The sequence below is a fragment of the Pyrus communis genome, chromosome 11, assembly GCF_963583255.1.
Source record: "Pyrus communis chromosome 11, drPyrComm1.1, whole genome shotgun sequence".
Lineage (NCBI taxonomy): Eukaryota > Viridiplantae > Streptophyta > Magnoliopsida > Rosales > Rosaceae > Pyrus > Pyrus communis.
Window position 1 is genome coordinate 3,569,069 of NC_084813.1, and position 21,084 is coordinate 3,590,152.

General features: G+C 36.5%; 3 protein-coding genes across 3 annotated transcripts; all 3 read left to right on the top strand.

Annotated features, from left to right (window-relative positions):
* The first annotated feature begins 7,512 nt into the window (after positions 1 to 7,512).
* On the top strand, positions 7,513 to 8,890 carry LOC137709340 (tryptophan synthase alpha chain-like). Its single transcript, XM_068448428.1, has one exon. It carries the CDS (start codon positions 7,682 to 7,684, stop codon positions 8,636 to 8,638), a length of 957 nt encoding a protein of 318 aa, XP_068304529.1. The 5' UTR covers positions 7,513 to 7,681; the 3' UTR covers positions 8,639 to 8,890.
* Positions 8,891 to 12,236: 3,346 nt separating this feature from the next.
* On the top strand, positions 12,237 to 13,833 carry LOC137708881 (tryptophan synthase alpha chain-like). Its single transcript, XM_068448041.1, has one exon. It carries the CDS (start codon positions 12,439 to 12,441, stop codon positions 13,390 to 13,392), a length of 954 nt encoding a protein of 317 aa, XP_068304142.1. The 5' UTR covers positions 12,237 to 12,438; the 3' UTR covers positions 13,393 to 13,833.
* A 2,367-nt stretch (positions 13,834 to 16,200) lies between these two features.
* LOC137707942 (chloroplastic group IIB intron splicing facilitator CRS2-B, chloroplastic-like) lies at positions 16,201 to 20,452 on the top strand. Its single transcript, XM_068446886.1, has 9 exons — positions 16,201 to 16,328; positions 16,627 to 16,843; positions 16,932 to 17,016; positions 17,106 to 17,173; positions 17,951 to 18,001; positions 18,117 to 18,190; positions 19,794 to 19,852; positions 19,961 to 20,037; positions 20,250 to 20,452. The coding sequence occupies exons 2-9, from the start codon at positions 16,631 to 16,633 to the stop codon at positions 20,364 to 20,366; spliced, it is 744 nt and encodes a 247-aa protein (XP_068302987.1). The 5' UTR covers positions 16,201 to 16,328; positions 16,627 to 16,630; the 3' UTR covers positions 20,367 to 20,452.
* The last annotated feature ends 632 nt before the right edge of the window (positions 20,453 to 21,084 follow it).

Consider the following 21,084-nt stretch of genomic DNA (forward strand, 5'->3'; position numbering starts at 1 on the left):
AAAGGGGTGGGTTTGGGGGGGGGGGGTAAACTCAGCTTTACAATGAGCTAGCAATAATGAAGTTCAAATTCGCTTTTGACGAAAATTGAACCTAAGACCTCTCACTTACAAGTGAAGAAGAATACTACTAGACCGTAATACTAACTACTAAGTGACACCTATGCTTCGTCTTGACTACATCATTTAAGTTGGTTCCTTACCATACTAATGAGGATTTCTAGTTAGGCATTATCCAGATTTGCCTATTAGGATAATTTTAATTGAAAAAATGAGGATTTCGGGTTAGGCATTATCCAGATTTGTCTATTAGGATAATTTTAATTGAAAAAGTAACGTGGGGTGTGTTCAAAAATATGAAGGGCGTGTTTACCCAAAAAAGAAAAAAAAAAAATATATATATATATACACACACACATATACACACACACGAACATCATGAATAAAAAACCTTTTATTGGCCTATTAGTATTACAGTGTAATGATATTTTTCTTCACTTATAAGTGAGAGGTTTTAGAATTCACTTCCCTCTTAATTTCTCTCATTTCCCTCCCCCTCCTCTTTGAACAGTTACGATTAAGTCAAGTCAACATTTTACGTTGACTTCTATATAGAGAGAGAAAGTCCAAAAAAAAAAAATTGTAAGAAGAAGAGAGAGAAGGGGATGAAATTAGGAGATGAGAGAATCCTAACAATAACATTACGGGGGAAGATTGAAACCACAAACTCGTATCGGAGATAACTTGTTAATGTGCCAGGAACACGGCTAGGTACACCAAGTGTAACAATACAAGTACTTGAAAATATTTTTTTTAAATATCTACCCATTATATTATTACACTTAATGTACTGAATCGTATTTTAGACACAAAAATCTCTGTCGTATCATCTTTTTTGGAAAAAGTTTGACTGTAGCAAAACTACAGCCAAAACTCCCTCAACTTTTATTAAACAACAAGCCCAAAATTACAAGCAAACCAAAGGCCCAACTTACAAATATACACAACAAAAAAGGACTGAAACCAACATAACAACAAAAAGAGGCCTCACAACAGTGAAGCCCAAAAAAACACACAACAGCCAACCGAGAAGCTTCTACATAAACCTCCTCCACCGACAAAGATCCAAGCCAGCCTTTCAGCCTCCATCGAGTATCGTCGCGGCACCAAAGAGGGATTAGCCAACTACCAGTAACAAGCTCGTGGAAACCCATAAGCAACACTGTCGAAAACGACAGACAGCAAGGAGAACATGGTGGTGTGGGAAACACTCGAGTTAGGAAAAACACCCCAGCTCTACACACGATCTCAAAAGGAACTGTGGCTGAAGATCGGACTGAGGAAGAGATGGGGAGAGGTATACCGACGAGAGATGAAGAACAAGACAGGCCGAAAGGAAAAAAAGGAAGAAGCATCTGGATAAGTGAAAAGAAGAAGAACAAGAAGAAGAAGAACAGAAGAAAGAGGACACGGCAGAGAAGAGGAAGAGAAGAAAACAGAAGAAGAAAGGGAAAAGTGGCAACCGACTCCAACCAAAGTCAGAGTCGGTGCCTGAGAAGGTGGGCAAGATGAAGGCCCTCACCAAAAGGAGGGAAGAAACTCTCACAGACGGAGAGAAGGTCTCTCACGGAAGGAGAGAAGTGGTCCCTCTGTCGTATCGTCTTTTTTTGCCGGTCTCAGAGACCACAAACCCATTCAAGTTTTCATGTCCAAGTGTTTCACGTTTTTATTAAATAAAAACAAGCTTTCCATGTTTAGTCCCACGACTTTTCTACCCAACTTCGGGTTCATATATGTAGGTGGCTCGCATCGCATAGTTGTTGTAGAAAGCAACACAGACGTTTGACGAATCACACCAAATTAAAGCCTAAGTTTTCTTCATACATCAACATCCTCGAATAGATGGCTATTTTTCAGAAATCTTATACCACTACTGATGTCTTCAACTTAATTCCTCAAAACTCATTTCGTCTTCATCCTCGACTCAGATATGTGCCCTCTCAAACGAAAAAAATTTAAAAGCAACCCCACCCTTTCGACATGGACTTACAAGCAACTCCACCCGTTCTACCATGTCGAGTACCATGGGAAGGTGGAGGTTGGTTACTATTCGCTCTCAGTACTAATTTTTATGGCATGTACTATCCTTAATTAGTTTTTTTTTTTTTTTTCTAAGGCATTGAAATAATAAAATTTCACTTGTAAGTGAGAGATTTTAAATTCAAATTTTCAAAACGACAAAGTTCATAACCATTTTATTCTCTACCCCTTAATGTAAATATGTATTATATATAAAATAAAATAAGGATAATTTTTATTTAATAAAATAAAAGAGCTTTCAAAATCAATAGATAGACCGTCGACTATGATGGTTTCAGAGCCTTCAAAATCAATAAACAGAACCAGTACCATGATGGCTTTAGAGCCTTCAAAAGGGACAGACCCCGGCCCATGGTCGGCTTTAGAGGACTGAGGTCCTTGGTACTTGAATTGTCTAGACATCACTTAAAAGCTAGAAAGCAGTGAAAGCAATGGCATTAGGAGAAAGACTGAAACCACAAACTCGTATCCCTTTTCTTCTCACGCGGTGTGAGTCGTCTCAGAACGCTCATGTCCTTCCATGTCCAACTGTTTCACGTTTTTATTAAGACAAAGATGATTTCCATGTTTAGTCACCGACTTTTCTACCCAACTTCTGATTCACATAGGTATGCGGCTCACATCGAATACTACTTGTAGAGGCAATACAACGTATCCCACCAAATTAAAGCCCAAGTCTTCATCATACATTAATATACTCGAACCGACGGATATGTTTCAGAAATCATATACCACAACTGTTGTTTTCAACTTAATCCTCAAAACTCATTTCGTCTTCATCCGATAACTCATTTCGTCTTAATATGAGTCCAACTTTGTTTTAAATTTTGGGTTAGGTCCAGTGATTTATTATCCACTTAAGCTTATTTGTATTTTCTTGCCAAATTTACCCTCAAATTGACTTATTAAGTAATTACTGTTTTTTTTAATTTGTGATTAATGTTAATCTTATCCTTAATTATAGGATTAGGGATTGAAATCTCCTTTTTTCTTCTCATTTCCCCAACCATTAATTTCTCTTTTCTTGTTTCTCCCTCACAATATCTTTCTCTTCCTGTGTTATTTTGCCGAGTAATCTTCTTCCATAATATTCCTCTTCTCCTCCTCTTCCATAAGAATGATCAATATACATTTGATTGGTTAAAAAAAAAAAAATTGCATTAGTGTTTTGGATCAATATACATTTGTTGGGGCTATGAGTAGAATTCCTGTCATTGAACTTTGATCCTCTATTCACTCAATCAGCCACTAAATTTCTCCTTTTGGACTTCTATGGGCTCATCGTTGATTTTTTTGCTTTAGTCATTTGCACAGTATAAGTGGTGCGCAACCTTTACCTTTGGATGGTCCATCACTTCTTGGTGACTGATCCATATTTGGCAACTTCAGTGTAAAGAGCCAACAGCGTACCAATTATTTTGCGGTGTTGGTGACTTAAGACCCAACTTCAACAATAGTTGAAGATGACTACTTGAGAGCAATGCAAGGTAAACAATTAGGGAAAGGTCCCAGGCAGTCGGTTCCTGATTGGAAGTTTGATTTCAGGTTCTGACTGAATGCTTTCTTTCTACTTGTCTTGCAGGTAAGAGCAAGAGCAAAGGAAAAGATGGGGAAATAACATAATATGAGATACTTTTGTTCTCGATCCTGATGATATAGGATACCTTTGCTCTTGAAAGAAAAGTATAAGATTTTGATGCTGGTGTAAACCTTTTCAATCGAAAGGGGTTTCTTGCTGAGGAAATGAGTTTGACATTTTAAGGGACTTGAAGAGGTATTCTTAAAGAGCAGGAATACTAAATATGTTGAGAGGTTTGGTTGCAAATGCATTCTCGGCAAAGAAGGAGAGTTAAGCGTTTTGGAGGTGTGCTTTGCCATAGAGGACGAAAGTCGACATATATAGGGATTTTCCAATAGTAGGTAGTGGTGCAGATGTGGCCTTGTCACCTACGCTTGTCGGCAACAGTGGTGTAGTTGGAATAGTGAACTTTACGCGTTTTAACTTTGCCAGAGATATTTTGACAAATTTGTCCTTGGTATCTAGAAATGAGATTGCGTCTGAGAAATGTTGACAAACTTTATTCAGAAAAATCCAGTTTTTGAAATTCAGAGAGCAGTATCTCTTCGATTTTTGAATAGGTGGCTGTATTGCCTCTCCTTTTATAGAGATATCAGTTGTATTCAAAATGCACGCTTTAAAGGGTTATTGCCTATGAAAATTGTCTCTGTTGTATTTCAAAGATCTCCCTTTATCAAACCCTTTTCTTTGATCATTTCTGGAATGGCTTGCCCATCTAACCATTGTTTAAATCTGAATCTCAGGATGAATATAGGTGGGCCGCGTTAGGATAATATACGGCGCTCGTCCGTCTTATCTTCTAATGGTCCTTTTACGGTTAGGGACTCTATGATGAAGAATGACATAACGACTACAATGGTAGCTAGGAATCTTCTCACTCCTAGAGATAAAAGAACACTTTCAAAAAAGTCTGACGAATCAGTTGTTCAAGGCTCATTGGCTTTCAGTGTTCAATGTGCAGGTTCTGTATCCAACACGAGCCAATGTCTACTTGCTCGAACTCACCAAGTTGAATCATTAGGCTAAGGTGGCAAGTCTTACACAAGAAAATAGAGGGCTCAAGCACGAGAATAAACAGTTGCACAAACTTGCAAATAGTTACTCGACGAGAATGAAAAGAAAGTTCGACCAGCTACTGGAATTCGAAAGTTGGATCCAAAGTGATCACCAGAGATTTGTGGCCAGATTCTAAAGGCAACTAGTGCCTTCCCATTCTGGTGTTTTGCCAAGTTCTGGGGCATCACATGATCAATCTCCAGTGCCTCCCCTTTCTGGAGTACTGTCAAGTAGTGAGGCTTCACATGAGCAACCTTTGTGAAAGCCCCCCATTTGTTTGTTTTTGTAATTGTAACTCATGTGTATGTAACCAAAAAAAAAAATCTCCCATTTGATTTTATACATGTGTGAAAGCTTCTACTTTAGCTTGTTATATATGGGAACCCATGGAAACTTCTGGTTCCATAATTAATGAATTAATGGGAAACGACGGAAACACCTAGTTCCATGAATATAATTCAATGAGCCTTTAAGTATAGATATTTTCTAATACCATATGCTTCCACATGAATCCTTGGGCATTATGAATTCATGAAAGTATCTCTTGTGTAAGATGTCGATGGTCACAAAATCAGAAGTTCACCATTTTCTTATTCCTAAAAGGAAGAAATTCAGGTATAATAGAAATTGTGATAATTAATTCATACCACATATAACATACGTCTACACAAAATGTTAGAACTTCAAGTTCTTAACATTATTCATATTTTGAACTTCAAGTCAAAACATTATTCATATATACTTGAAATTTATTTTCAAAATCGACATCATTAGAACCTTTAGGTTCATATTTTTGGAATTCATACCCATACTTAATTTGTACATGGACTAAGGAACTTATGGTCCTCATTTACACGAATCAAAGAACTTCTGGCCCTCATTTAATAGTTTGTGGACTGAGGCACTTGTGGCCATCATTTTAATTTAGTTGAGGAATTGCTGCTCTCTTAATTGATTCAAAATTTCAGGTTTTGATTTTGATTAAGGAACTTCAGATCCGATCTTTTTATATTATGATGATCAAGGAACTTCAGGTCTGATCTTTTTTTTTTAATGGTGGAACTTTAGGTCCTATCATTTTATATGATGAGGATCAAGAAACTTCAGGTTCTAACCTAATCAAGGAACTTCGGGTCCTTTTATATACTCATCATAAAATGTAGTACACTAAATAAATGAAAGCAATATGCGTTAATTCCAGCCATGGTAAATAAATTGCTTTTAAGTAAATAAAGCTTGTGACAAGGGCTTTGATTGAGCGCCATTTGCATAATTATCAAAACTTTAAAACAAAAGGTAATAATTCCACCCATTCTAAATAAACAAAACTTGTGAAAAGGGCTTTAAACTAGCACCTTTCATAAAACAAAAGTATCAAACCCTTTTAAGAGAGAAGGGCATTGGCAGGTCCATTTTTAATATCATCATGTTTTTTTCTCCTTTTCACATGGTGCCAAAATACCTCACATGGTGCTAACATACCATTCCAAAGCCTTTGGCCCCATTTCACTTTTCTTTTATTTTTATTCTTTGTTTGCCACTTTCTTTTGTTTCATCCTCTTTATTTTATTTTCATTTCATAGTTTTAAGTCTTTTTTTTAGTTACCCAAGGAGTAATAGTAACAATAAGTCCCAATTGGTGTTTCTCCTCTAGTGAGTTTTGAAAAAATTGAAACGGTTCCCATAAAATTTGGAGTCAAGAGTGGTGTCTGCAACTTATGAGAAGATCAAACCGTTAGATTTGGCTCAAACTTTAGTATGATATGGATAGGAGGATACCAAACAACTTTCATGAAGAAACAATTTCGATCTGAGCTACTGAAAAAGGAGTTTCGGTACTCATAAGACTGTCCAGTTTTCTACGGAATTGGAAATTAAGTTGGTGTTTTAGACATCTGCGACGATCGCATCGTTGGAATTTTCTGAAAATTTGATATGTTATAGGTACTGGATGGACGAACAACTTTTAAGAAGGAAGTATCTCAATCCAAGGTCAGATGGTTGGAGTTCAGAGGCTGTTTACATGGTTGCGAGATTTTCTGCCAATAATAATGATAATAGTTATATAACCAATTGTATATTTACTTTAAGAAAATTAGTCATACAGAGATATGAAAATGAAATGAAAAGATTTTCTTATCTGTGAGATTCCAGCATACAGATGTGAGAGGTAGTTAGTGCTTCACTAGATTTATGGCTGTGTGATTTCCACTAACACGAGAACTTCTCGTGCTGATAACGTGTTGTAAAGTCGATGGTATGTGTGCAGTGGAACATAAAAGTAAAAGAGACATAATATTTACGAGGTTTGGCAAATGTGCCTACGTTCTCGGGGCACAATAGTACTTTATTTAATTATCTGAAATAATAGGAGTACAAAATAACTTTCACTATTTTCTCTTTTCTCTCTAGCCTAACTCACTTGTAATTTCTTCTGTATCTCTCTTATTTCCTCTTCTCTTCCCTTCCTCCATAACTCCTCTTTCTTTTCTCTATATATTTTTCTCTCATCTCTTTTTTCTTTTTACTCTTCTTCTTCCTTCCTCCGCATTCATCAGTTTTTTCATTGGATGAATAATAACAAACTATTCAAGTGGGGCCATCCACATATTATATTACAACATTTTCCACGTTTAATTGAATATCGATGAATATTCTACTTTCTCAACTTGTTTTCTCTGTTTTGGTGAAAGCTCCTCCCAACTTCTAGTTCCCGGGACGAACTTATATATATTTTCACAACTCACAGTTCCTCCCACCAAAATATTCCACCAGTTTAAGGCAGCTCAATCATCATCGTACTACTTCAAGTGCTTCTACTTTCAATTCAAAGCATTTTCGAAAATTTTGTCAAACAACCATTTTTCACAACTCAAGTGCTTTTACATCATAAAAAAAAACATTTTCAGATTTTTAAAAAGTACATTCAAACGAACCCTAATAAAGCCAATGACTACTTTTCTCAAATATACTAGTACTACTGTTACTGGCTTTCAACTTAAGAATCCTCAAAACCCATTCCATCTCCATTCTCATTCTCAAACACGTACCCTCTCAACCCAAAAAAGACTGGTAACCCCAATGGCTGCTCTCAGCATTACCTCCCCTACCACCAACATCTCACACACATTTAGAAAACTCAAGGACCAAGGTAAAGTGGCATTTATCCCCTACATCACCGCCGGCGATCCTGATCTTTCAACCACGGCTCAAGCTTTGAAGATGCTCGATTCTTGCGGATCAGACTTGATCGAATTAGGCGTGCCATACTCAGATCCAATACTAGACGGTCCAGTTATTCAGGCTTCAGCCACACGTTCCTTGGCAAGGGGGACGAATTTCAACGCAATTATGTCAATGTTGAAGGAGGTGGTGCCACAATTGTCTTGTCCAATTGTTCTATTTTCGTACCTCAACCCGATTCTTAACCATGGTGTTGAAAAGTTCATGCACAACATTATGGACGTTGGGGTACATGGGCTTGTGGTTCCAGACGCTCCATTTGAAGTGACAAAAAGTTTGAGAATCGAAGCTGTGAAAAATAAGATAGAGTTGGCTCTACTAACTACACCAACTACTCCAACAGATCGAATGAAAAACATTGTTGAAGCTTCAGAAGGATTTGTATACCTTGTGAGCTCCGTTGGAGTTACCGGTGTACGTGAATCGGTGAATGAACAAGTACCAACCCTTTTAAGGGAAATTAGAGAGGCGACAAGCAAGCCTGTGGCAGTTGGCTTTGGGCTCTCAAAGCCTGAACATTTGAAGAAAGTAGCCGAGTGGGGAGCTGATGGTGTTATTGTTGGTAGTGCCATTGTGAAGGTGTTGGGTGAAGCAAAATCTCCCAAGGAAGGGTTGAAAGAACTTGAAACTTTCATCAAATCGTTTAAATCTGCATTATTGTAAAAAAGGAAAGAGTACTAGGGTGCATTGACCTTATCAACTGTGCTATTGTAGTGTACTGTGTGGGGTTAGTATTATTGTGTTGGAATAGATTTGGTATTTTAAGGATAAGAATTTTAGATGACCTTAGCCTTATCCCCTTCCCTTCTTTTTTTATTTATTTTTATTTTTATAGGCAACGCTTGACTTTTTTTTTTTTTTTTTTGGTTAAACCAGAAATTCATTATCAGAGCCACAAGCCGAACAGAGAACCAAGAAACGACAATCAAACTTACAAATAGATAATCAAGCGGGGAAAGGAAAAAGCACAAAACGCTGCCACCAGTGGTCTAAACGTCATTACTTCACTTGCAGAATACCTACAACTTGTGAGGGGCAAGGGAGCCCATCCTTGTTTAGGATTCTCACAAGTGAAGATGGGAGCCTATCGACCCATACTAAATTGCGCATCCTTGACATGTGATGCGACACAACAAAATTTACCGTTGCATTTGCCGATCTTGGAGCTCAATACTAGGTGCAAGCTTGGAAGGTCTTCTCTATCCCCGGCACATGGCTCAAAACGGGGAAAATCTCTCAATCACTACACTCCAAACAGTCATTCAAATATGTAATTACCTGCTTGGAATCAGATTCAATGACAATATGTAAAAAATTCCTTTGCTGAGCAATGAGACAACCCTACCCTCCCAGATCACCAGAGCCTCAGCCATAATCGCACTTGAGACAATGACCTTCACTCTTCTCACTTCTAGGCACCTATGACAAGCATCCGTAACAAAAATTCCCACTTGATTCCTAGAATCTCATTTTTTTTTTTTCCAGTTTGCATCAACATTCACCTTGACCCATTCGTGGAGGGGAGGGGACCAAGGAAGATGCCTACGGGAAAAAGGTCGTTCCAGTGGCCTGGACCATGGGATTTCTCCTCTTAGCTTTCACAAAGAGCTCACTCGCATATGAGATTGCCTAAATAGTATGAGCAGGAGACGGATGGCTTTGGTTGAAGATGGCCTTGCATCTGGATTTCTAGATGTGCCAACAAGTGAATGCCACCATCGTGAGAATCCTCGATTTCCTACTTGTTACCAAAGTTACCTTCTCTACCATGCATCAAATGTAAAGATCGAAGCTCTGTCAATTTTGTAATTGAGAGGTCCCTCCAAACCAAAGCGCCTCAACCCAGGGACAAACCATATCCCAATATGATCAAGTATCTGCCTTTTTTATTCGTTGTCCAAATTAACCTGTCAGGACCCCTGGAATCTCCAATCTGGATCAATGAAATTGCTTTTCCTTTCTTCTTTCGAGATCGAGTTGGAGATAAAGTCTAGCTGCTAGCCTATGAATTCCGTATGGATAATAGAGTCCACCTCCTGATCCTTGTCTACTACCTCATCAATAATAGGGTTAGGGTGTCCATTTGTAATGCACGAGATCCACTTGTCCCTCCATACTTTTAACTAATGCCGACTAAGAATTTGCCAATGTGCACCTCTTAGAATCAGGTTTTTTCCCTCCAATAAACTAGACCAAACCCAAGAGGCTATCCCCTCTTTCTTGGCTTCTAGGAAAGGTACAAGAGGGAAGTAACTAGGAATGGCAATGGTTCGATTTGGGGACGGAAATGCTATATTCATCTCCATAACCACAAAAATTAACTATATCCATAACTGCCAATTAACCATAAGGTATTATCCATAACTATACCCACCGGGTAACGGATTTCCCACCGGGTAACGGATTTCCCATCGGTTAACGGTTATACCTATCTTCGTCAATACAAAAAATATATTCGTTCAATTGACGCATGATAATTTAATAAATATTAATTTCTTCATTACATATTGGATGTATAAAATGATTTAATGAATGGATATTGTGGAGCATAAAACTTAAAGCTAAACATTGATAATGTTGGCTAATCTTTAATATCTCCCACAAGTATCATTGGTCTGGATTCTCATAGATTTTGATTCATATCAAAACTTTTTAACTTGCCCACAAAATGCAACTTACACAGTGCAACTTTTGTATTCTCAAGGAAATGAATTCGGTGAATAATAAATAAATATATATATATATAAATACTATTATATTATATATAATTTGGTTCGGATTCGGGACGGATGCAGATTGGGGACTAACCGAATATTATTAACGGTTTTTCTCCATATCCAAAATATACCCGAATTTTCATATCCAAATTCAATACATTCGGGTGGTTATCACGGTTATCGATTTTAACAGTTAGAATTGTCATCCCTAGAAGTAACGCTCGTTCAAAACTTAGGCCCATAAGGAATTTGGCTCATGAATTTTGCTATAGTAATTTTGACACGGGTGAAGTTGCTCTTATAACCTAATAGCTGCTCATACCATTACCCCTACCATCAATCTCTCCTAGAGATTCACAAAAATCAATAAAAAAATATCACATTATCAAAAAAGAAAAATATTCTCTTGTGCTTTTACTCTCTCTTCAAATGGTGTGTGTCTGCCTCAGAAACTACAAACTCATATCATCATTTTTCTACTTGCTTACCTTCTCTTTGGATGAAAGAAATAAGGACAAAAACAAAATTTAAAAGTTAACATCTAATTGCCTTGTTTGAATTCATGAAACATAGAAATATTGAACTTTTGTGTGAAAAAATTAGAAATTTTGACCTCCAACTTCCAAGTCTAAATTCATCTTCTAGGATTCCATGAGTGAGAGTTAAAAAAATAAAAAATAAAAAATAAAAGAAAAGAAGCTCAACCATGAACGGCCACACTACCTTTTCCACTACCATTGGCGCCGCCATCACCACCCGCCATAGTCTAAACTAGTAGCGCAGTCCCAACCACCACGACTCACCATCGTCATCACCATTGTTGCGGCCACCACTAACCACCATCATGCATTTTAAAATCCCAAGAAATGCCCCTCTTTTTTTTGGGTTTCCAAAATAAAACAATTTATTTCTAGAGATAAAATAGTAATTAACAACATTTTGAATGAAAAACAATAATATCTAAAATAAGTAAAACTTAAAAAAAAAAAGTAAAACATTAGAAAATAGTCGATTGCAATATGTGTAAGCGTGTGACAAGAAGCTAGTAAATAATAATGGCCCAAGTACTACCCTTCCCTCTTGCCATTGCAATGGATGGAAGTGCTCTTACGTACACCCATCACACTCATCATGCCGTGTTTAATATTTCCACGTCCTTCCCTCTTGCCGTTGCAATGGATGGAAGTGCTTTGACGTACACCCATCACACTCATCATGCCGTGTTTAATATTTCCACGTTATACATGCTATTCATGCTCTTACACTTATCATGGCCTCTTCAAATTTTCCACGTTATTCATACTATCTAATACTGTTCATACTATTCATGATATATTAACTTCTCACTCTCAAACACACTGTGTGTGGCATCCTATCTTTTCTAGAAGAAAGGACATTTCTCACGCTATGTTTATTAGAAATAAGTTTTCCACGTTTAATTGAATATCGATGACTATTCTACTTTCTCAACTTGTTTTCTCTGTTTTGGTGAAAGCTCCTCCCAACTTCTAGTTCCTGGGACGAACTTATATATATTTTCACAACTCACAGTTCCTCCCACCAAAATATTCCACCAGTTTAAGGCAGCTCAATCATCATCGTACTACTTCAAGTGCTTCTACTTTCAATTCAAAGCATTTTTGAAAATTTTGTCAAACAACCATTTTTCACAACCGAAGTGCTTTTATTTCATAAGAAAGCATTTTCAACTCTTTAAAAAGTTCATTCAAACGAACCCTAATAAGAATGGCTACTTTTCTCAGATATACTAATACTTCTGTTACTGGCTTTCAACTTAAGAATCCTCAAAACCCATTCTATCTCCATTCTCATTCTCAAACACGTACCCTCTCAATCCAAAAAAGACTTGTAACCCCAATGGCTGCTCTCAGCATTACCCCTACCACCAACATCTCACACACATTTAGAAAACTCAAGGACCAAGGTAAAGTGGCATTTATCCCCTACATCACCGCCGGCGATCCTGATCTTTCAACCACGGCTCAAGCTTTGAAGATGCTCGATTCTTGCGGATCAGACGTGATCGAATTAGGCGTGCCATTCTCGGATCCAATACAAGACGGTCCAGTTATTCAGGCTTCAGCCACACGTTCCTTGGCAAGGGGGACGAATTTCAACGCAATTATGTCAATGTTGAAGGAGGTGGTGCCACAATTGTCTTGTCCAATTGTTCTATTTTCGTACCTCAACCCGATTCTTAACCATGGTGTTGAAAAGTTCATGCACAACATTATGGACGTTGGGGTACATGGGCTTGTGGTTCCAGACGCTCCATTTGAAGTGACAGAAAGTTTGAGACAAGAAGCTGTGAAAAATAAGATAGAGTTGGCTCTACTAACTACACCAACTACTCCAACGGATCGAATGAAAGACATTGTTGAAGCTTCAGAAGGGTTTGTATACCTTGTGAGCTCCGTGGGAGTTACCGGTGTACGTGAATCGGTGAATGAACAAGTTCCAACCCTTTTAAGGGAAATTAGAGAGGCGACAAGCAAGCCTGTGGCAGTTGGCTTTGGGCTATCAAAGCCTGAACACTTGAAGAAAGTAGCCGAGTGGGGAGCTGATGGTGTTATTGTTGGTAGTGCCATTGTGAAGGTGTTGGGTGAAGCTAAATGTCCCAAGGAAGGGTTAAGAGAACTTGAAACTTTCATCAAATCTTTGAAATCTGCATTATTGTAAAGAAAGAAACAGTACTAGGGGGCAGTGACCTTATTAATTGTTGTACTATTGTAATGTACCGTGTGGGTTTAATTTTATTGTGTTGGAATATATGGGGTATTTTATGTCTTAGGTTATTTTTTAGGATGAAGAATTTTAGATGACCCTTAGCCTCATCCCTCTCCCTTTTGTTTTGGTTTTTGGTTCTACATGTAGGGGTTTGTTTTGGCAGTTCAGATTTGTTGGTTCTTCTCTGGTATGACGATTTTGGTGGTGATTTTTGGTTGGGGGTTTTTCCTTGTTGCTTGTTAATTTGTGATGCGATCCCTTCGTCGAATTCAACAAAAAGTTGATTTTCTTTGGACGATTACCTGTGTGGTTGCTGGCGAGGTGATGGCACTGGCAGCGGTCAGCCTTTATGTCTGCCTTTTTGCTTAATGGGCTTTGGCTATCTTCACTTTATTGGGCTAGTTCTTTTTTTTTTTTTTTTTTTTTTTTTTTTTTTTTGGGTATTAGCTCTTTCTCATACAATGAATTTGCATGTCCTTTTATCTTAGGAAAAAAAAAAAATTTATAGCAAGGTGTATAATCTTTTCGAATTACGTATTATTTATAATTTTGTAATCCGTTAATTAATCTGTTTTACGTATTTTAATTTTTAAGATGGTACCAGAGCAAATTAAATCCTTCGAATTTAATCTGCTCTTGCTTGGTATCAATTTGTCCATCGGTTCTACGTCTCTTTGTCTGCTTTTCTATATTATAGATCCATGGGAATTGTTATTTGGGTTGAGACGCCTTAGTTGTCGTTGAAAACTAGGTTACAGAAAACGCTGAAAATCTGAAGCAGCCCTAAAGCCTGCAGTCCCGTGAAGTCTTAACCTGAAGACCAGGTATGACATGGGCTGCTGATTACGTGCAACTCGGAAATCAAGGGGGTGAGGCACTGGTTGGTTTTGGGGCTCATATTGGCGACATGATAAGGATTGCTACTTTTGGGCATATATGTTAGGGACTTTTGAACTTTAATCCTTCAAGTAGATTAAAATTTAATAAAAATTAGTGTTAGATTGAATATTGATTTTAGTCCCTTAATGTGTACTTAATTCAAATTCATATTATATTTTTTTATTATTTAATAGATAACTTATTTAATGTTATTATTAATTTTATTTAACTTTTTCTAATTAGTGTACCTAAACGTCTGTATCATAATATATTTTACTAAATTAGTGTACCAAAATGCCACTACCTAAATATATTGTAGTGAATTAGTGATACATAAGAAAATATGTAAAAACATAAGTGTACTAAAAATTTCGTACCTAACTATATGATACTAAACTAGTGTACCGAAATGTCGGTATCTAAATATATTATACTAAACTAGTGTACCGATATGTCCATAACTAAACATGTTATACTAACCCAATGTACCGAAATGTTCGTACCTAAATATATTGTAATGAATTAGTGGCAGATAAGAAAATATGCAAAAACATAAGTGTACCGAAAAATCTCTATGAAAATATTCTCTTATATAAGATGCTTACCATAATGAGAATTAAAATTTATAATATTTTCATAAAATTATAAATAAAAAGAGACATTGAATACATATGTTAGCATTAAATAAGTTTAGGAACTAAAATCAATTTTTAATCTTGTATAAGACATTTTTCTAAACTTCATCTTATTTAGGGATTAAAATTTAGTTTTCTATATATAGTATGTTATGTTGTTGCCCACCACAAAGTCACTAGAGTACTTGGACTGGTAGCCAAACCACTCAAGAAGTTTCTAACGTTGTGTGTATGGTAATACTTTTATTTGTTTGTGTTGTAGTTGGAATATGACAAACTTGTTCATTTAGGGACGCGGGGGATTCATATGTTTCTTTTCAAAGACCACAACATCAACATATGCATTTATTTTCATCTGGAATTTGAAGTTTGCATTGGCACTGGTATTGACCTTGGTATTGTAATCTTGCACTGGAACCAGTGGAATTTTGTATTAGCATTGAAAGTTATCATAAGTTTTCTTCTTGGCAAACTCATGTTGTTTATAATCATGAGTTTAACGGGGGTGTTGAAACAATCAACTTGTTAGCACTTTGGTTTATTATTGTGTTAGGGTATTTTTGACTTAAGGTTTTCTCATAGGGTAAAGATTTGGATTCCTTGCTTATTAGGGTTAGGATTAGTTCTTTATTATAAGATGTTAGTAACTCGGCTAGAATAAGTCTTGCAAGATTTAGTTTCTTCGAGTTTATGTAATATTTTGGCAACTAAGTATTAGAAGACTTTGAATGCAGTCCCTAGCTATCAATGTTCTTTGACTGACATTTTTAGTTTTCAGTTTTTAATCAAAGTCCTTGACAATAATGTAATAATGTATAGGTTATTATCTTTTTTAAACTAAAAATTGAAATTGAAATTGTTTGAAATTAGGTTTTTTTTTTTTTTACACGGTTGTAACTTAACTATAATTTGCATCTAGTTCGTCGAGTTCAATCTAACGGTTTATATTTAGATGTGAAAATAGAAACATCGTACAAAACTTGCTCAATTTGTATCCATGAGGCTTTCTCTAGTGCACAATAAGTTACAGATATAAATAAGAGTCTATAGATAATTTAATCTAATAGAATATGACGGCTCTTGTTTTAGATGAATTTATTGTATATACACCGTATAAGATCTGTCAAAACATGAATTGGGCCAACCCATCATTGAGAAGGTGCATTGGGCCAACTGAAAGTGAAATTCTGGGGTTTTTGCTGGTATCTTAGATCTTTCTTATTAACTCTATCCTCTGAAACTCCCTCCGTCTGCAACTGCAAACCATAAACAACTTCCAAGCTCTCGTCGAGAAGCACCTCCTCTCTCTCTGTCCAACTTCCTCACATTCATATATCCCCCACTTCAAATTCAAGCTCCAAAATTTACAGCCAGGTTCGTTTTGCTCTTCGTTTTCTAATTCTTTCGTGATTTTTTTCCTTCTTTCTCCATATTCTGCTCTTACCAAGCTTGTCTTTTATTTTTATTTTTATTTTGTGTGTATTTCTTTTCTGCTTAAGCTTATAGTTAGTGAAGAATATATTAATTAGAGGAAACAAGAACAAATAATCTCAGAATTTAGCCAACTGGGGTATTAAAAATGTTGAAACTTGGCCAGTTAATGAAGTGCTAAGTGGTTTTTGATTCAAACCCATTGCTAACCCTACTTCTAATTTTTGTTTTGGATGTTTAGGTCAATGTGGTATGCTGTCTCTGCCCCAAACTATTGCATATCGTATCCGAGAAGACCTTGCAGCCCTACTTCTCTAAGGAAGTATTCGGTTTCCACAAGTTTTCGTGTGAAAGCTTCCTTACCGGATAATACCAATGGCGCTAAAGTGGAGTACACTCCTTGGCTGATTGTTGGATTGGGTAACCCTGGCAACAAGTACCATGGAACTAGGCACAATGTAATATTCCACCTTTATAAACTAGTTTAAGTGTTTCGGTTGAATTCTTTTTCATTACCCTTTTTTTCCTGTGGGTTTTGTACACCAGATTGGTTTCGAGATGATTGATGGTATTGCTAAAGCAGAAGGCATTGCGATGAATACAATACAGTCGAAGGCCTTGATTGGAATAGGTGGGTCTTCAGTAGTATTTTAAGTGTTTCGATTCCACATTTTCATGTGTTTTGGTGTTCATTTAGATTCTTCTCTGTGATCAGTACAGGCTCCATTGGAGAAGTACCAATTTTGTTGGTGAAGCCTCAAGCCTACATGAATTATAGCGGAGAATCGGTGTGTTCTCATCGTTTCTGTTTGCTTTTTTTGGTGTCAATTTTGGCTCACATAACTGTTATACACTCCACTACCCATAAATGTTCTATGATAACTTTGTATTACTTATAACCTAAACTCTGTGACGTCCCAACGAAAGTGACAGGATACTCTATACTGGACAGACCATTAGATTGAGAATCCATAATGTAAATTTCTGTTGCACCTAATGGAAGGGTTCAAGTAAACTTCAAAAGGAGCTTTCATTTAGTATAATTATTCCTATTTTCCTCAACGCTGCAATCAGTTTTTTATGGAAGAAGAGCTGTGTTTCATGAAATACCGTCTTCCAGGAATATGTAAAAGCAATAATGATTAATTAGCTCCAGAGTGTGCTTTCTGCAATTGATTACAATCATTTACCATTCACTCACGTAGAGTTTAACCTGGCTGTGAACTAAGCAATGGTGATTTCTATATCATTACATGTCTGAAAATTTCAAACCATATCTTTCATTGTGGTGTGTAATCAGATGATTGACATTTTCGAGCTCATGAAAAATTATAATACTGTGATCAATTTTGTTGGCAAAATGGGATAACGTGATGAAGCAGTGTGCCATTTTCATTAATATTTTTCTTCATGTTCATGTTTATGGCTGCACTTTTGCCAAAATATCCATGAGCATCATAGTATGTATCTCCTTTTCTTTAGTTGAATGAGTAAATGCCAGTGTGATTAGAGCTACCTTACGATTCCATTTTTCCATCATTTATTCTCCTTTCATTATTCTTAAGGTTGGACCACTTGCGGCATATTATCAAGTACCCCTACGCCATATTTTACTGGTATGCATTTTTTTGTATCTTAATGTCGGCTTTACAAGATTAATAAATTCCTTTCTTTAATTTAGTTCATCAAGTTCAATGTCGCATTACATAAATGGGAGCCATGGACTTGTAGGTTTATGATGAGATGAGCTTACCAAATGGTGTTCTGAGGATTCAGCCAAAAGGTGGACATGGCTACCACAATGGGTATGTGTGAATATTAATTTTGAACAGAATTCATATGAAAATTTATCTATCACTTTCCTATGTTCTTGAATAAATATGTTTTCAAAATCAAGAATAAGTAGTTTGATTCTTTTATCTCTTAACGATGCATAATGTTAGTTTGTCCAACTAGTTTCTGACTTAGAATTGAAAATTCTATAACTGACCTACAAAATGAGGTGGATTCTTTAGTAAATTATATTTTCCGTGGTATGTTCTAATTGATGTCTTTCACGAGAGCTGCTAAATTAACTGTGTTGACATTCCTAATGAACAAGTATTAAAGACATTTTCTCAATTTTTGCAATCTGTATCCTGTGAAGGTACATTTGCACGGATGCTTTCTGTATAGTCCATTGTTAGTAAGTTTTCATGTACCATTGTGATTAAGTTCCATGCTTATTAAAAAGGATATGGAGCAGGAATCTTACTAGATTCAATTAGAGGTGTATTAGTGGTGATGTCATAAGAAGAAGTAAAGTAAGGGGTTTGAGGTTCTTAGTGTTGGCTGAATAGCAAGTGGATGAAGAAACACCCTGTTTGTGTCCTTTTATCTATAGATTCCGAACTAGAAATTAAATAAACATTATACTGATTCTAGAAAGGGATACTTCAGTCTCATATTTTAGCTACCCATACTTAATTTGACAGGTTTGACAGTTTGGCTACAGAAAACCGAGAATTTTTCTGTAGATTGTTTAGTTGTTTACCTTTAAGCCTTTATTTCCTTGCAAAATCAAAGGGTAACTATGCATCACTTTGTTTTTTTTTGGTTACAACTATGCATCACTTTTCCTTGATATGCTTAGAAAAAAAGAACAAGCCAATCTGGCTCGGATGATTTAGTATAGAAGGAAGCAAAGACTATACATAGTCTTTCCGGGGTTGTTTGTTTGAAATCTTCTCAAAACAAATCTTTCCCTTTTCCATACAGTTAGAGCTTTAAAAGTCCAAATGAATTTCAATTGCTCTTCTCAGAATCTTGTAGAAAAATGGAAGAGTCGGGGCGCACTCAAAGTTGTTGATATGTGTGCTACTGGGTTTTATGTGAATTTGTGGTTAGGTGAAGTTATAGACTGGAGGTTGTTTGATAATATTGGAAGTGACAACAGTAACATTTTATCTGTGTCTCAGAAAAATTGTGCTTCGCGTGGATCATTTGAAAGTCAAACTCTTCTCTAGCTTGTTAGCGTTGCATATTTTCCTGTCCTTATTAAACCACTACTTTTTTTTATCTGCCAGATTTAGCCCAACTCGTACTGCCCCTAACCAAAATTACATTTTGTTCTTATTAGCTTTCTCTTGGTAAGCAAACGCAAAAAATATTAGTACTTCTGTTTCTTTTTTTTCTTCCTCCTTTTCTCTCTTATTTTCTCTGCTCTCTAGTTGAAAGCATACGGAAGGCAGGAAGGAAAGAATATAATTATGAACAGCTTGAACTTAATTGTCTTGTGACACATTCTTTTAGAAATGCTGATCCACGTAACTCCATATCAGGCAATACAAAACTGATTAATAACGCTTCTGCTGAATCCCACTCCTCTCATGTTCCAAACTTTTTATAATTGCTTTCTCCTTGTTGCAGTGTAAAAAGTGTAATGGGCCATCTGGACGGTTGCCGTGAATTTCCTCGGCTGTGTATAGGTTTGTTTCTTCAGTACCATTTTCAACCGATGGTTAGGTGTCTTAGTCCAAAAGGGTCTATACTTGCCTTAATTGGAAACTAAAAGAGGAGTATGAATTATGTTTCAGGTATTGGAAATCCCCCTGGAACTATGGACATGAAAGCCTATCTTCTACAGAGATTCAGTACAGTCGAGAGACATCAGGTATAACGTCATTTCTAAATAGTTCTTACTCATGGTATTAAGGAAATTCATTGATCACTTAAATGGTCAGAAAATATTTGCTTGCACGCACGCTCGCCATGCACATTCAAATGTTCATGCATCTGCAATTTACATTGTCTGTTCACTTCAATTGGTGTGAATTTCAACCTGTAATATCAATTCTGACCGATATCTGCTATATATGTGAACAGATTAATGCAGCACTGGATCAAGGGGTTGAAGCTGTAAGGACCCTGGTGCTGAATGGATTTGACCAGAGCATCACTAGTTTTAATTTGAGGCAGAAATACAAATATCACAAAGTGTAATTTGCACAAATCCTTTTGTGTGTCACATTTTTCTTCTGAAACAGGTTTGTAATCTGCATAATATTAATGCCATGGCACCTTATTTTCACGTCGTGTATTGATAGTTAAAAGCACTCATCTTGCCTTCTTGACCGATGTTTTGAGTCCCTTTTTGCCCCCTCCGTCAAGTTTACCATCAGCTCCGTTAAGTACGCTGGCATGGTATAATTGGAATCAACACTTGAATTATTCGCATCTTTCCGTTAATTAATTTCCAGTTTCTCTGCCGCCGGCCCGCCGCTGTTCTCGGAAGGATAGTGTAAAAAACTGGAGTTCTTGCGACGGCACAGACAACACAGATATGGGCTGCTTGAGATATAGTTAATTTCAGGCATTAGCAGTCAGTCAGTAGTGAGGAGTTCCTCTGTTGAAGCCGAAAGGTTTCAATTTTGTTAATTTGACAGCCCCTAGGTTTGTGGTGGTTTTCAAAGCGGCCCACAAAGTTTTAATTTTTTTATATAGGTTTTAAAATTATATTAATTATTTTTTTTTCTAATAAATTATTTGAATATTCATTAAATAGATGATATGGTAAGCGTGACATTCAAAATTGATTTAACATGTAAGTCATATTTGCATCACATTAACAAAAAAAACTTATTAATTCAATGGGAAGGTGGGCGTTCAAATAGACAAAAGTATAAACTGATAAAATTTTAAAACATCATGGTGCTGTATA